The sequence below is a fragment of the Equus asinus genome, chromosome 4 (assembly GCF_041296235.1).
Source record: "Equus asinus isolate D_3611 breed Donkey chromosome 4, EquAss-T2T_v2, whole genome shotgun sequence".
Lineage (NCBI taxonomy): Eukaryota > Metazoa > Chordata > Mammalia > Perissodactyla > Equidae > Equus > Equus asinus.
The window spans coordinates 84,066,306-84,084,197 of record NC_091793.1 but is presented as its reverse complement, the minus strand read 5'-3'; the positions used below and the strand labels follow the sequence as shown (position 1 = coordinate 84,084,197).

The following is a 17,892-nucleotide window of genomic DNA, read 5'->3' as shown; positions in this document are numbered from 1 at the left end:
ATGGCTATCTTCTCCTCGCTGGGTCTTCCCTCTGTGTTTGTCTCTGTCCTAGTTTCCCTCTTTTTAAGGACACCCATCATATTAGATTAGGACCCGCACTAATGATTTCATTTTAACTTAATTCCCTCTTTAAAGATCCTATTTCCAAATACAGTTATAGTCTGAGGTACTGGGAGTTAGGACTTTAACATATGAATTTTGGGGACACAATTCAGCCTGTGAGCATGAAATAGACTTATTCATAACTGCTTACGTACAACTTAAGCAAGCAGTTTTTGAATTCTGGTAATCCCTGAAGATTCCAGTATATTCGTGTTAATAACAGTGTGAGAAAAAAAAAGTAAGAGAAATAAATGTGATTCTAAATAATAATTACACAATCAAAAACAAAGTTGTTTATGCTAGAGGGGTCTTTGAAAAGGATAATATTTAAAAAGAGATATTTTTAAAAGATAGTATCAATAGGGAATAAGAGAGATGGTTTTATTTAAATGTTTTCTAAGTTGTGAATTATTGTGGGAGATATTTTTAGGGATGTTTATTTCCCCAGTCATTTCACAGGTAATTAGGGAATTTCTGCATCACACTCACTTCAAAAGAATGCAAAGCACTGTGAAGAATACAAAGAAGTACAAGGCAGGCTTTTTGTTCTCAGGAGCTTTCATCTCTGGATAAGGAGTCAAAATTGGTATGGGTGAAAAGAAAAGGAAAAGTAACAATTTAGTGTAAAGTCATGTGATTCTGTCTGCAGAGGCCTTAGAATCAATGAGAAGGAGGAATAAATGTGGGATAAACTAGACTGAAATATTTCACCGAGGGTGTGATTATACTTGTGCAATGAGGGGTGAGTATAGTGAAGTTGTGTGCAGACAAAGGTAGGGAAAACAACATAAATAAAAAGTGGAATTGTGCCTGTTTTCTTCACAGCACTAGTAGCAATCTTCAGTTATTTCTTATTTTCTTTTTTTTAAAATTGTAGTAATATTTAACATGAGATCCATACTCCACACATTTTTAAGTGCGCAATACAGTATTGTTAACCATAGGCACAATGTTGTACAACAGATCTCTAGAACTTAGTCATTTTGTATAACTGAAACTTTATACCTGTTGAACAGCAACTCACCATGACTCCCTCCCCCCAGCCCCTGGCAACTACCACTCTGTGTTTCTACGAGTTTGACTATTTTAGATACCTCATATGGAATCACACAATATTTGTTCTGTGACTGGCTGATTTTACTTAGCATAATATTCTCAAGGTCCATCTGTGTTGTTGCTTGTGACAAAATTTATTCTTTTTTTTTAAGACAATGTCATTAGAGACGTTTTAGGTTCACAGCAAAATTGAGAGGAAAATATAGAGATTTCCTACACCCCCTTTATCCCCACACATGAGTAGCCTCCCCCATTATCAATATCTCCCACCAGAATGTTTCCATTTGTTAAGGCTGAATAATATTCCATTGTGTGTATATACCACACTTTTTTAATCCCTTCATCCTTTGATGGATATTTAGGTTGCTTCCATACCTTTGCTATTATAAATGATGCTGCAATGAACATTGAAGTATTAGTATCTCTTTGAGATCCTGACTTCAATTCTTTTGGATATACACCCAGAAGTGGGATTGCTGGATCATATAGAAGTCTATTTTTAATTTTTTAAGGTACCTCCGTACTGTTTTCTCTAACAGCTGTGCCATTTTACAGCAACAGTGTATAAGCTGTACATTATAGAGCAACTGTCTCAGCAATAGTGTGCAAGAATTCCAATTTCTCCACAACCTTGCCAGCCTTATCTTTTTTTTTTTTGTGATAGCCATCCTGACAGGTGTGAGGTGATATCTCACTGTGGTTTTGATTTGCATTTCCCTGATGATTAGTGATGTTGAGCATCTTTTCATATACTTGTTAAGTGTTTGCATGTCTTTTTTGGGGAAATGTTTATTCAAGTCTTTTGCCCACTTTCCGTCAGATTACTTGTTTCTTTGCTGTTGATTTGTAGGAATTTCAGTTATTTCTTTTCTATTTGTTTATTTCTTATCTGTCTCCTTCACTAGGACGTAGGATCTATAAAGGCAAAGATCTTATTTGTCTTGTCTTCTGTCGCTTTTCCACTATATAGAATAGTACTGTACAAATAGTAGATGCCCAATATTAGTTGAATAAATGTATGGATGAGTATTATGAGGTGATAAGAGTGGATTAAATGCATGTATTAGAGAGAAGTTGGAAAGAAGTCTCAGTAAGTGGAATCAATTCAGATTATGTAATATTTAAAACCCTATAGAGAATTTTAAATTTGAGGCAGCATATAAGTAGGAAGCTTGATGAATCTTGAGCAAGGATTAGAGGTGATGAAAGATGTCAGAGGACTGCAACAACTTAGAATAGTTTTCCTAGGATATCTGTGGTCCTGGCTTCACGCTGGTCACTGCTGAAATGCCTGTTGTTGAAGGCCACAGAGTCATGCACGGGCACAGGATTCTTTGGTCATGGCCCTCAGGCCATGGTTCTTTGTGTTCAGCCCCTCCTCCTGTTTATTTGACAACTTGTACCACACCATCACAGTTCAACTGGTTACCCTCAGAGACTTTGTATGGGGTTAGGGTGTGGTTTTGTGCTACTCTTAGAAGTCCTTCCTGCCCAGAAACTATAATCCAGAATTGGGTTACATGGCCACCTCTATTGCCCTGGAGGTTGCAAAAGGGTGTTTGGTATTTTGAGTATCATCTATGGAAATAATTCTTCTCCAGCAGAGTTGAAGGGGAGACTGCTGAGTTAACAACCAAAGAGTCTGCCACAGCTTGGCTACCTTTAGTGGTTGAAGAGGGAAGTATTTTTCTTCTTTTTCTCCAGTCTCCTGTGGTAATAAGAACAATGCAATCAGAAACAAAATTTTTATTAATTTGTCCTAGAGATTTGTATGTTCAGTTTTAAATGGACAGAATCTAGAGCCATGGTAAATTACATCTTGGCTAACTGAAACAAGGATTTGCAGAGATATGTCTTAGGAAATCGCTTACCCCCTTGCTCTCTCTAGCTCTAATGTTGTCATATAGTTCCTGTTCAAGACACATTGGGCCTTAGAGACTGAGGATCATCTTCGTTCCATAAGTGATACAGTCCGTTGGAGGTGGTCCACAACAAGATATCTCTGGGTTCTCGGCGTTAGAACTCTTAGCTTCACTCAATCATACACGTCCCACTGATGAAGTGTTTTGGCGTAGAAGACAGAAATAAGACATGTTTCAATGTGGGCTACTTTGAAAACCTAAATCCAGCACTGTCCTTTTTCTTAAGTTAAAAGTCAACCCATTAAGCAATGAATCCCACACTTTAGGTAAATTTTTCTTCTTACTTCTTGATTGTGTCCAAAATTTTTACACATTTTATTCTGAAGTAATATACACGTAGTAACAAAGCAAATAATACAAAGCAGACTATTATCAACAGCAGTGTCTCTCGCTCTAACTTATAGCTGTCTGTTATTAGTTCTGGGGTTACTATCAAATAGTCTAGATGATATTTCAACACAACTAATTCCTTATTTTTCAACTTTAGATGTCATGTATTAATTTCCTGATATGAAAGATAAAAATATAATCATTTACATTACCCCTATTCTTCTCCTCTTCCCCCAAATTTCTAAACTGGACAGAGTTGCTCAATCTCCATTTACTTTGCTGTTAGTTTTCAAAATCATCTTTTGACTCTTCATTTTTTATGATGAGGATATTCTTTCTTCTTTCTAATCTTATTTTCTTCTTGCTTTGCACATAAAAACTTTAGTCAACTCCACTTTATTTTTACATTGCTAAATTTTTTAACATTTATATCCTGTACTCAGTCCTCTGTGCTTTGTTTTAAGACTGACTTTAAAAGTTGAAAACGAAAAAATGGCAGGTGTTAGGTTTATAGGCTAGATTAGGATTATAGGGTAGGATTACATTTGCTTGTTTTCCGGGCTTTCTCTCTATTTATCTCTCTCTCTCTCTTTACCTCTATTTCTATCTCTCTCTCATTCTCTCTTTTTTCCTCTAGAGATCTTACTCCCAGAGTCTTCCATTCTCATGATTCAATGTAAACAGCTTTTTCCTGATGTTTGTTGCATGAAATTTATCCTGGGGCTTCCATTTGCTGTCTTGCTTTGTTCAATTTTGTGTTTCTTAGATTCCCTGGCATTATTTTGACTTATTTTCTCATTTTGCTCAAGTTCAACATCCAGGTTCTTCTTAAGAGTTCATGGGTGATGAACTTTATGATTTGTCTCTCTCTGTCTCTATCTCTGTCTTTCTTTGTGTGTGCCTCTCTCTCTATATATGATATATAGTCCCCCACCATAACCTCCTTGCAGTTAGTTAATAGTTTGGTGTAGAATTCTAGCTTGATTATAATTTCCCCTAGGAATCTTGAAGGCCTTGATTACTGTATTCTAATTTCTAGCATCTTTGAAGAGAAGTCTGAGGCAAGTTTGCTTTGTATTCCTTTGTAAGTGATTTATTTTCTTCTTATCTGAGAACTTTAAAACAATTTTCTTTAAGCGTGGTATTCTGAAATGTTACACACATATGTTCACTTTTCTATTCTTTCTGCTGGTGGATTACTTGGAATGGTGGTCCTTAAATTTTTGGTCTCAGGACTCCTTTATTTTCTTAACAATTGAGAACCCAAAAGAGCTTTTGTTGATGTGGGTTACATATGTCAATATTAGAAATGAAATCTGAGAAAATTTAACATATTTGTTAATTCATTTATAAATGACAAAAATAAAAATATTACATTAATCTAAGTAATATTTTTAATGCAAATAACTATATTTGTAAAAAACAATTAGTGAAGAGAGTGGCAAGTTTTACATTTTTGCAAATCTCCTTAATATCTGACTTAATAAAATATAGCTGGATTTTCATACCTGGTTCAGCAGATGTTTTGGGATTGAAATAAATACAGTTAGAAAAGGGAGATTATTTGAGTAGTTTTTTCAGATAATAGTGAATATCCTTCTTTTAAACTGCACCAAAACTCAACAAGTAGTAGTTTCTTAAAAGTCAGTTGCTGTGACCACATCATTAAATTTTTCTTCCCTTTCACATTAACCTGCATTGGTCTAGCTTGTACTGTGAATTGATCACTTGCATGTGCATGATTTTGGCCCAACATGCATCAATCATTTGGACAATATTGGCTTCCTGATGTAAATAAATCTTCCAAATGTCGACACATTTCATTATACCATACCAAAAAAATTACATTCATGATTATTACCATGAATCTCATTAAAATTTTTTTAAGTATTTTTTTCAGAAATGTCCTTTATCAGAAATGTCTTTTGCAAATATTTTCTCCCTGTCTGTGGCTTGTCTTCTGATTCTTTTTATGTTGTCTTTTGCAGAGCAGATGTTTTTAATTTTAATGAAGTCCATCTTATCAATTATTTCCTTCAGGGATTGTGTTTTTGGTTTTGTATCTAAAAAGGCCTAACTATATCCAAGGTCAGCCAGGTTTTCTCCTATGTTATGCTTTAGGAGAATTATAGTTTTGCATTTTACATTTAGCTCTGTGATACATTATGAGTTAATTTTGGGAAGGGTATGAGGTTTGTGTCTAGATTCAATTTTGTGCATGTAGATGCCCAGTTGTCCCAGCACCATTTGTTGAAGAGACCATATTTGCTCCATTATATTGTTTTTGCTCATTTGTCAAAGATCACCTGACTATATTTGTGGGAGTCTACTTCTGGGCTCTCTGTTCCATTGATTTACTTGTCTATTCTTCTGACAATACCAGACTGTCTTAATTATTGTAGCTTTCTAATAAGTCTTGAAGTCGGGTATTGTCAGTCTTCCAACTTTATTTTTCACCATTTCATTCATTTTTGAGGAAATATCTGCCAAATACTTAAGTCTGAATAGCCATAGATTATCTGTCATTCTTTCAAGTAAAAATGATATTCTGTGAAAAAAGGAGCTAATTCTTCTTGCAGTTCAAGCAATCTCATAAGCACATTTGTTCCAGACAATCATACTTCAGTATGCAGCAGAAGTGCTTCATGCACACTTTCCATTGTGTCACACAGAATATTAAAAAGGCATGTATCGAAGAGTAAAAATTTAATAAAATTAACATGTTTTCCTGGTCGGTTAAGGACATGCTTAAGTAAAACTACATTTTTTTTCTATAAATGCATGGTAGTGCAGAATCCAATGATTCCAAGTACAGTTTGCTGATACTGGCTATTGGACTTTTAGACTGATATGTTACTTATCTTTCTTTTTCTGTCATATTTTCTGTTTGTCTTTTTCCCTGTATGGTGTGGAATATTTCCTCAAACACTTTCCTAGTCATTCTATTAAAAAGCACTTTTATTTAGGGGTCAGCTCAGTGGCCTAGTGGGTAAGTTTATGTGCTCCACTTCAGTGGCCTGGGGTTCGCAGGTTCAGATCCCAGGTGCAGACCTACACACCACTCCTTATGCCATGCAGTGGCAGCATCCCACATACAAAAAAATAGAGGAAGATTGGCAACAGATGTTAGCCCAGTGACAGTCTTCCTCAAGCAAAAAGAGGAAGATTGGCAGTAGATATTAGCTCAGAGCCAATCTTCCTCACCAAAAAAACCCCTTTTGTTTGGACAAAATTTTTAATCTCTAAGAGTGCTTTCTTATTCTCTAATTTCCTTTTTTTAGCATCTTTAATTTTTCTAGAATGAGATATATACTTTAATATCTTTGATGATTTTTAAAGATATTTTCTGAATTATTATTTTTTGTGTCCCTATGTTTATCTTAGTATTTACTTTTCATTCTGCTAGTTTTCCTCACTAAACTGGAAATCCTTGGTTTCCTGTGACATTTAACAAAGGACTGAGTGTCTATCATGGATTTCCTCTACCTTTATGAAACTAAAACTCATTTTCCTTGGTATCTTCCTTGAGGGAGGGTTTCTTACTGGGAGCTCTGTATGGCATTGGACATGGTCACTTGTAGGAAGGAGTTTGCAGGCTTTGCTTCAGGAGGTCAGGCTTTGTGTCCCCCAAATGCCAGTATGAAGAGAACCTTATTGTAGGGCACCAGCCTTAATATCCCAGACCTCTTCACTGAGTGTCTTAAAAAAGACATATGGTTATATATTTATTTGAGACTTTCTATCAGTAAAGATAGAAGGCCGTCTGTAAATTCAGGGCAAGGGATGGGGGAGATGGTGGTGGTAGGTGATAATACAATAAAAATATTTCTCTTAATCACCCTATTTTTAACCTTTCTTTGCACTTCCAGTCTATAACTTGTAGGCTGAGATGAAGACCGTCCAGAGTTCTGTGGAGAGGGATGGCTTCCATTTATCTGTAGCCTTTTTAAAATCACATTCTAGGTTGCAGCTTCATCCGCCCCTTTCCAATTTCCACCCACATAATATCTTTCATATGTTGTTTATATGCCCCATGTTGTCTTGTTTATTATATGGGTTCATATATGGGATTATTCTGTTTTGTATTTCTGTATTTCTGTCACAGTGGTGTAGTGGAAAAAATAGAAGCAGAAACACAAGTATTTAGTCCACTATATTGTGCTATAAACTTTAAAAAAAAATTGAGTTCATAATAGTTTACATCATTGTGCAATTTCATTTGTATATTATTTCTTGTCTGTCACCACATAAATGCTCCCCTTCACCTCCTGTGCCCACCCCCCACCCTCCTTCCCCTGGCAACACTATATACCTTTTAATAAAGTCTCTACAGTCAAAGTCTCTACTGCTTTTCTTCACAGGGAACTTCTTTCTTATATAAATTTGTAAGTGTAAATAAAAACATAAGTGAATGGACTACTCAACTTCACCATCATAATCTAAGTTCTATATCTATATGCCAGGAGGGAAAAGGCTAAACTCCAACCATCTGCGGAAGAAGACACTGTAGAAATGAGATTGACACTATGGACTCTGAAATCAGTGCTTGGTCCGTAATCTAGGGCCACTATTCATTCTATGACCCAGGGAAAACTACTTACTCTCTCTTTGCCTCACTGTTCTCAAGTGGAAAATGGTTTAATAATAGTAGTATTTACCTTGTAGAATTGTTGTGAAGATGAAGTGAATTAATCTACCTGTAGTATTTAGAATTGTGTGTTGTGCAGTCAGATTCAAGAAAGGATGATTATTGTTGATGTCTGTATTATTATTGTTTTTGTAATACCTGAAGCTTTGGTTCAGTCAAAATATCCTTACATTTGAATGAGAATAATTGTACCTTGAAGGCTACATTGTTTTGTTCATAGAATTAAATATCCTTGCTCTAGTGTCTGGGTAGAAATTGATGTGGTCTCAATTGTCAGTAATTAGATTCTTGTTGAAAATTGCTCAAAACCTTTAAAATTATGAATTTTATTTTAAATTATTGCATTACCTTAAATTTTTTAATGCAGTCAGCAAAGAGTCTTAGAAAGAGCACAAGTTTTAGAGACAGGAAAACCAAATGTGAATTCGATTAAGATACTTAGTCTCTAGGAATCTCAGATTCTTCATCTATGAAATGAGAATGATAATAGTTTTCTTATAGTTTTGCTTTGACAATTTGAAATAATATAATAATAAATGTATAATTTTCACTAGAATGCCAGCTTCCTGAGGGTCAGGACTATTTTTCACCTGTGGCACATTGCAGAGTCTCTACCATCAAATGATCACTCAATAGGAGTTAACAGAATACATTAATAAAATTTTAGAGAAAGGAGCATAAACCATGCAGAAAATAAAGGGGGTTACCATAACTGTGAAGGCTCTAAGGATTAAAAGCTTACACACATGATCATGCTTAAGTATGTAAATAATAAAATCTGTATTTCATTTTTAATTTGAAATATGCTTTCGTTTATATCATATGTTTTTAAGAAAAAGGAAAGCTAAAGTCAAGAATCTCTAATTGGTGATGGAGGTGGGAAATTTAAATGATAAAATTTTACTATGGTTTGCATTTTTAAAAGTAAAAGTCATTTTACTGTTTCACTTAGAAACAGTGTTTGGGACTATAACAAAAAAATCAGAAAGTGTTACATTTTAATGGCTGTTTATTATTATTTAATGAGATGATTATCTTTTTCACTAAAAAAAAAAAGGTATTTTCATTTTTCTAGATAAGAAATTGTGGTGGGCAGACCAAAACTTAGCCCAGCTGGGAACCTGCAGCAAAAGAGATGGAAGAAACCCCACTGTCCTAAGGAATAAGACTTCTGGAGTTGTTCATATGAAAGTGTATGATAACGAAGCGCAGCAAGGTAAGTCACACTGTAATGAGTTCATGCTGCCTTTGAATACATAATGTTCTCTTTTTTCATATTATTTTCTCAATTCAACAGCAGAAGCTTCCTGTTTTTGCTTCTAATAAAAAAAAAAAAAAAGAAAAAAAGTCAAATGCTGCTTCATACCATAGAAGAAATACCTTTAACATAAGGTATATAATGAGCTTTCAAAACATTAGCAAAGCTGCTTAAGGAAACTTAATTTCTCAGGTCTTCAAAGAGGTCTTATCCAGTTCTTGATTAAAAATATAAGAATAAGAAAAGAATCCCAGCAAAATATATACAATGTACAATTAAGCCCAGAAACTAAATGAACTAGAGGACTTCAGATGGACTATGTCAACCTAAGAATTTCATATCCAAAAGCATTACGTTGTTTGACTGTAAGCATTTTGCTTTTTTGTTTTTGCTTATCCAAATGGTGTGCAGTGAAATGGAGTGAGAGAACTAACAGATGGTTTACATAGGTGGACTTGTCACTTTGCCCAAATGGCAATTAGATTAGAGATGCCAGCCAGTACAGCCCCACACCTGCTAGTCCTTTGCTTAGTTTTTGCTTCATGGTCCACGACATTAGCAGAATTCCCTTCTTAGAAAAAATCATTTTCTGGGTTCTACTTTCTTATTTACTCTCTGCCATGAAAATATTTAGCTTCACTTACTTTTCTTCTTAGGAAAAAATTTCAAGAAAATTTAAAGGGGTTTTCATCTAAGGGATTTGGCCATGTAGACTAAAGCAGAGAGGAGTAGAGACTAGAATAGTGAACCAGGGGGATCACTAATTCTGGAGACAGATGACAACCATCAAGCAGGCAGGATTTATTGGAAAGACCAGTTGAGAGTCATACCTGCACATTCAGAGACAAGATGAAGACTAGATTCACGGGTGCCTTCCCTGTACAGAGCATGGGCCAAATTTTGGGTGGGATCCCTTCTTGCCAGGAGCAGCAGGAAACGGATTTCTTTTTCATGAAAAAAAATATATATTTAAGAGAAAAGAATTGCTTTAAAAAACAGTCTTAAATGATTACTTGGTTCCTTTCATGCTTGAGGAGACACCAACACCCAAACTCTTATGCACAAATCTGTATTTGTTCTCCGATATCTTTTTGGTCATTGTCTACAATAATGAGCAAGAGTGTTTTCACTAGCAATTCTGTAAGGGAACAATTTCTGTATCAAAATAAATAATTTTACTGTCATTCAAGTCATGGGGAATAGATTATATAATTGGGAATAAAACACTGCTACTCAATAAATAAAATATCATGACATTTTTGTGGATTTCAATGCAATATATTTAAGTGTAAAAACTCACTATGATAAACTTTAGTTCATAGTCTGTACTTAACGAGATTACAGCTGAAAACACACAACATTAAAATGTACGGTAGAGAGAGAGAAATTATATTTCAAAACAGGGCATTTAAAAAAATCTATATTCACTTTTTCAAAATGTGAACAAACACCTGGTTTGTTAGAAACTGTGAATAAACATAATATTTTGAATTTTTCTGGATACAGTTCCAGTAAAGTTTCTTGGAGGAAAAATTTAGTATATCATGCTTGACTCACTTTGCTCATGTTACCAAAATTTCCCTCATCTTTTAAGGGTTTAATCCAATAAGTACATGTGGGGTATTTTATGCACTGTGAAAGTATTACCAAACTGGCAAGGATCTCTAGCACCTGGAAATTAATGATATAATACGACTAAGCTTAAAATGCAGTGAAAATACTATTTTTACTATAAGAATATGCTGACAAAAGCATCTGTATTAAAGACAATCCCATTAACAGAATCATAGCAAGTAGATTAAAAGCCTCATTAGTATGAAATATGAGCAATTTAGGGCTACTTAAGGTGTTAACATTACTACCTCTTTGGATTTCAAAGTACAATTCACTACTTCATTTATCATTTTTGACATAGATCACTGGAGAGCTCAGACTTCTCGTTAGTCAAGTGGACTTTCTAGCTCCACTAAAGAACTGAGGCATGAAGTTTGAACATGAATATCATTACAAAATATCAAGCCAAGCTAGTATTTCTAACTTGCTAGCTAATCACACTTAAATTATTGCTTTTTATAATCACTCTAATATTTTTCCTACATCAAATCTATAAACATAGTTTATAAGTTTATAAGCAAATATACTTATTGTAAATAATGACTCTTTTTTTTTCTTTTTAACTTTTGCTCTCTTTCACTATAAGTTTTCCCTTAGGGAGTAAACAGATGATACATGATATATGTATTGTTGTACAGTATAATTGTTTACATAAATTATTTTTATCAATCAATAAATATAATAAATATATTTTGCTATTATTGCTATTATAGTTGAAAATGCAGTCCCTGAAGCCCCTTTTTCTTCTCTTTTCTTATATTTTTGTTATTTTCAAGGTTATGTAACCTTTCATTTTCTCTTCTTTTTATAAATTCATTGTCTTCCTTCATCTGTTTTTCTTCACTTCTTCAATTTCCTTGTTTCTCCTTCTCTTCATTTGGTGTTTCTTCAGACTTTATAGTTAAGCATCACTTGTCAGTCTCGTCCCAGCTTTTCAAGTCTTTATGGTAGTTGAAATAAATCTATATCCAAATACATATCTCTGCAGATTAACATTGTGTTAATATACATTTACAAGCTTTCTATAAAATGAAATATGTATATGGCAAGTATAGAATTATTATAAATCTATAAATATAATTATCTCATTATTAAAGTAATCACAAATCTGAAATTTCATCTTTGTATTATGTCAGCTTGGGAAAAGGGGACTCCATCAATCATCATTAGTTTATATAGGAGATAAAAGTAATCATTTCAAAAGTTCAGGGCAAGTCAAATCGCAGTGTATAGCCCTACATAAGATGAAGCTCAGCGTTGACTGAACTGGCAGCTGAAGGAAATGAGCAGAGATCTCCTGATGAGAAATCTTCCAAGTTTAGAGTATTTCACACTTCAAAAATAACAGAGCTTGCGACAGGTTCGACTGAACAATTAAATCCCGTCGGACTATCTTGAATTCAGGACATGAGAAATAATGAGCTGCATTGATATTTTGAATTTTCCATGGAGCACTACTGATATATAGCTTTCATCATGCTTCGTAATTCTCAGTGGATTTACTGCACTTCATGTCAGAGATTGAACATCCAGCAAATGGCATTGCATGTCCTAAGAATAATAAAAATCTTGTAAAAATGGGATATTTAATGAACTTGCTGGGTAAGATTGTAAATTATTTAACTTCACAATACCAGCTTTCATTAGTACACTGGGCCTAGTAAATTCAACGGAATACCTTTATAGAATGTGTACCTGTGATTACCTGAGTAATATTTGTCATTGCTACCATATAGGAATAAAGAGAATTACTAAGTCTAATTAGATGACTCTGCTGGGTGTGTTTAAATATATTTTGAGAGAATTATGTTCCTAGGAATGGCAGAAGTTAGTTATTCCCTTCCTTTTACAAAAGTAAAAGCAAAAATTAAATAAATATTTATATTCATATATACTTCCTTTCTTTCAATGGCATAATCTTTGAGTTGAGTTAGTGATGTAACTGAAGAGCTATTTATTTCACACATTTGGATAAAGTATTCTTGAAAACAAAGTAACTGTAGAGTTGAAGGGAAATTTAAAAATCAAAAAAGAAAGATTTCCTGGTTTCTGTGATCTTAAAATATTACAAAGGTCTATGACAGTATTCATAACAAATCAATTTTCTTTTGCTTTTTTGTAACTATGAATCTTCTCATATATCTCCCGTTACATTTTAAAAAAATTCTAAATTATTTATTTATTTTTAAATTTATTTTTATTGAGATACAATTGACATATGACATTGTATACGTTTAAGGTGTATAACGTGTTGATTTGATACATTTATATATTGCAATATGATTACCGCCAAGGCACTAGCTAACACCTCCATCCCGTTACATAATTATCATTTCCTTTTTGTGGTGGGAACAGTTAAGATCTAGATTCTTAGCAACTTTGAACTGTATTCAAAGTTAAATTGATAGTATAAATTGACTATAGTATTGCTGCCTATAATCACTATGCGGTGAATTAGATCTCCATTTACTTTTTTGGAAAGGCAGACTTCAACTGTAATCTGCTACTTCAAATTATTCAAGAGAATAAAATATGATACTAACCAATATGAAATAGCTGCATTTAGAAATCAACAATAGCATAAATATTTGTTCAAATTATTGATATTGAATGTTGTTTTTATTTTTCTTGAATTTAGTCTTTTGCTTATTTGTTTTTCATCTATGCAGGCAGTAATTCCTGCCAACTAAATAATGGTGGATGCTCACAGCTTTGTTTACCAACATCTGAAATTACAAGAACTTGCATGTGTACAGTGGGATATTATCTCCAAAAGAACCGCATGTCATGTCAAGGTATACGGTCTTGAAAAATCTTACTTGTAATGCATTTACTTCATCCATGCAGATTGTAGGCAAAGTCAGTTAAAAAATCGAAAAGAATAATATTAGCTAGTTATTAAGACAATGATATATTGTTTAGTCTCATATATGTAGGATTTTAATGTATCTAAAATAGTTTAAGTATCACTGTTCTTGTAAAGCTTCCTAATTTTTCAGTTATTTTCAGGAATTGCATTAAACCTTTAACCAAATCCAGGAGAAGCTACCTTCAGCTTGACTAGGCAGAAGTTGAAGTAAAAAACAGTGGTTGATGGGCTCCAATTACCATCCAATTTGAATTTAATGATGTCTACTTTCTTTCAACTATTTAAGAGAAAGTACTAGAGAGGATGAGGTCTGAAGTTTGCTTAACTGAGGGAGAAGAGCCCTGTAAAAGAACTGGAACTTAAGAAATCTATCATCCTAGTTCTTGTTTCATAGACTCTAGTTCTGTTAGTCCCAAAGACCTTTCAATCTAGAATGATCTTTCTATCCAGTGATCACAGCTTAATTTTAATTTTTAAAAATATTTCAATCTTATGTAAAACATATGTATATCAACATTATCATATATTTTATGTTAAATCAAATATTTATATGGCACTTGCTATGTGCCAGGCATTATTCTAAGTACCTTAGACATATTAAATCACTTAATCCTCATAATAACCTTATGAAGTAGGTCTCTTATTATCCTCATTTTAGAGATGAGGAAACTGAGGCACAGAGAGATTAACTAGCTTGCTCAAGTCACACAGTTGTTAAGTGGTGGAGACACACTTAAACATGGGCATTCTGGCTTTAATGAGAAAATATGTGTATTTTTTAATGTAGAAAAAGTTTCTACAAAAATTTTCTAACATATTAGAAAAACTTATAAACATCAGTGTGCAGACTTCTAGTCATCGGTTTATGTGTTTATTTTAGAACATATTTTGGATGCTGGAAAAGCAAGATATTAGCAAAAATTAAGCACTTGGGGTGTTTTCAGTGTTCAAAAGGATTGAAGAAGTCTAACTCTATTAGAGAAATATCAATGATGTAGTTATCTAAAATCATATCTAAAATCAAAATTTATTATCATACATAACCAAAGAGTTGCTTGGGTTTTAGAGAAGAAAGGTGAATTTTGGTATGAGGCCAGGTATGCTTCTAAGAATTGTCTACCTCAGGGTTTATGAAAAGTATGGTTCCCAGGCCAGTAGCATCATCACTCCCTGGGGACTTTTTAGAAATTCACCTTATCAGGCCCCTGGCATGGGGCTCAGTAATCTGTGTTCTAACGAAGTCCTCCAGGAGATGCTGATGCATATGCAACTTTGAGAACCTCAAATCCACCTACCTTTCAACTAGTCAGAAGTGTGGTGTCTGATTAAAAAAAAACCAAAAAAAGGCTAAGAAATACTTTTATGAAAGAAATTAAGATTGTTAAAATTAATGCTAATGAAATGATTTGAATGTTAAATATTCATCTTGGACTTTTGTTTTCTTTTCCAACTTAGGTATAGAGTCATTTCTTATGTACTCTGTTCATGAGGGCATCAGGGGAATACCTTTGGAACCAAGTGACAAAACGGATGCTTTGATGCCTATATCAGGAACTTCATTTGCTGTGGGAATAGATTTCCATGCAGGTAAATGGCTTTTTATTCATAATTTATGTATAATGTTTTCACTTGATTTATTAAACATGATCGAAATATAACCTTTCCATCTGTACTCTGATAGTTAAGATGAGAAATAAGAAAACAAATTAGAGACAAATATTTTAAGCCTAACATAAATTGTTCTAAATATATTTTGCTGAAAAAAAATCAAGTAAAATTTCCTAAAATACAGCATTTGAATTGCAAGTGCATTAAAATGCCATTATTGATATTTGTTTGCTTCATTTTTATTTCTCTTTCTTTTCTTTCCCAAATGACACTTCTACTTTTATCCAATTATAAATAAAGATACATAAAACATTTTGATCCATTATATACTTAAAACATAATCTTATTTAAAATATTTTGCAGATGTGATTATCTATTCTAACACAGGTAGAATGGAATAAAATCCAAATAATAGAAACAATTATAAATACTAAGTCATTTTAAATTACTTTTGAATACAGTATGTATCATTTTGGAGTCAGATTTGATCTTACCTTCTTGTTTTAGCTACAGTGAAAGAAAGCAGATTAGACGCTAACATCTTGCTGTGGCTAATAAAAGTGTATGGTTGGGAATTGATGGTAGACATTGTCAAATTTATTGAAGTAAACAAGGTTTTTTTGTGCTAATTGTTAAATTCAGACATGGTAGAAGCATTGAGTATACTTTTCTCATTAATATTCAATTTTATTATTTTACACTTAAAGGTTTAAACTTATAAAAATAAATCTTTTCTGCCCCGTGGCCGAGCGGTTAAGTTCGCGCGCTCCGCTGCAGGCGGCCCAGTGTTTCGTTGGTTCGAATCCTGGGCGCGGACATGGCACTGCTCATCAAACCACGCTGAGGCAGCATCCCACATGCCACAACTAGAAGGACCCACAACGAAGAATATACAACTATGTGCCAGGGGGCTTTGGGGAGAAAAAGGAAAAAATAAAATCTTTAAAAAAAAAAATAAATTTTTTCACCTCTCATCCAACCAAATCATATGCTTCCTGAGTTAATGTTTTAGTGTTGAAGATGCACAGGCATGTTCCCAGTACTTTTTTCTATTTGTAAAGACTTAATTTTATCTAAGGTTAAAAACAAATAGTTCTTTGATTTATAATCATAAGAAAAATCTTGAGCATCAGCTTGTGGGCTTCTGGTAGTAAGCTTATATTTTTCTTCCAGCTCCAAGACATTTTTTAAAAATCTTGTGTTAATGAAATTCTTGGATACAAATTAATGAATTCCTGGGGATCTTCCCAAATGATTCAGAGATAACTTTTCTTAAATAAATTATTTTGCAGCAAACGTTTAGAATCACATAGAAGCAAACTTCCTACATTTTTTAAAGGGCCTTTCCCAAAAGGAAATACAGACAAATACAGCATATCTTATTGAGCAATATGTTAATTTTGCTAAAATCAAAGTGTGCTTTTTAATCAAACAAGGTTGTCTGAACAAGCCTAATTATTCATGGAAGGCTCAGTACTCTACGAAGCATAATCTACCCTGCTTCTTATTTACATGCATCTTGTTCTTTTATAGGGTTTAGTAAGTGCAAAACTAAGAAAACTTGAACTTCCTGAAAAGATTTTATGTATACATGCATATATTTTTACTAAATACACATAATGCTTTGTTTTAGCTGGTATCACATATTTGATTTTTTTAAAGACTCCATAATGATTTTTGGAAGTCTTTGGCAAATTTCCATGATGTACAAATATTAAAATAAGCCATTGGGTCTAAATGTCCTAATTAGATCATTAGTAAATCTCTTGTTCCTTAAAAGTATACTGATTATTTGTATGAGTTGAATTCATTCTCTGAGGTTTATATTGGCCCTAATATGGTTAAGTTTCATATACTGTGCCATGGTATTAGGTCATTTTATTTGCAGAGAATAGTACTCTCCCTGTTTCTAAATTCCCAATAATTATTAACATTATAATAAACTTATTTTGTATCAAAGTGGCTTTTCATTCGAGGAATTACCAGGAATTAGTTAAAACTGTGTTCTTCATATTGTACCTGCCATATTTTTAAATTACATTCCTAGAGAGAAATTCTTTTTAGGAAATCTATTTCTTCTTCTAAATGAAAAAGGCTCTAGGCATATGGAATAGTCATATAAAATTAGAATGTTCAAGAATCTATTAAAATCCCTATTGTTGGTAAAAAAACAGCAATAGAAAATGTGTTTTGAAATCAAGTGGGTTAGAGATCTAGGGGCCACTAAAACATACAGTGGGAAGAGGCCAGACTTTTGCAACAGACAATGTGAATTCTAATACCAATTTAACCACTTGCTAGCCCTGTGACCTTGAGTAGTTTACTTAATTTTTCTGAAGCTCAGTTTCCTCAATTTTTGGGGTGTGGGAATATTTAGATCAATGTATGCAAATGTTTGGCACAATGCCCAATATACATGAGTGCTCAGAAAATAGTAGTAATATCTAATAATGAAAGTAAAAATTTAGAAATTGGCATATGTGAT

The 17,892-nt window shown here is 33.4% G+C and overlaps 1 protein-coding gene across 5 annotated transcripts in view; it reads left to right on the top strand.

Moving 5' to 3' along the window:
* The window catches only part of LRP1B (LDL receptor related protein 1B), a 1,812,874-nt gene that overhangs the window by 1,290,059 nt on the left and 504,923 nt on the right, over window positions 1-17,892 (top strand). For all 5 annotated transcript variants that reach the window (XM_044768977.2, XM_070507612.1, XM_070507613.1 and 2 more), the window contains exons 33-35: window positions 9,134-9,274; window positions 13,600-13,725; window positions 15,255-15,386. In XM_044768977.2, coding sequence (XP_044624912.2) covers window positions 9,134-9,274; window positions 13,600-13,725; window positions 15,255-15,386 — 399 coding nt within the window. The remainder of the gene's footprint in view (window positions 1-9,133; window positions 9,275-13,599; window positions 13,726-15,254; window positions 15,387-17,892) is intronic.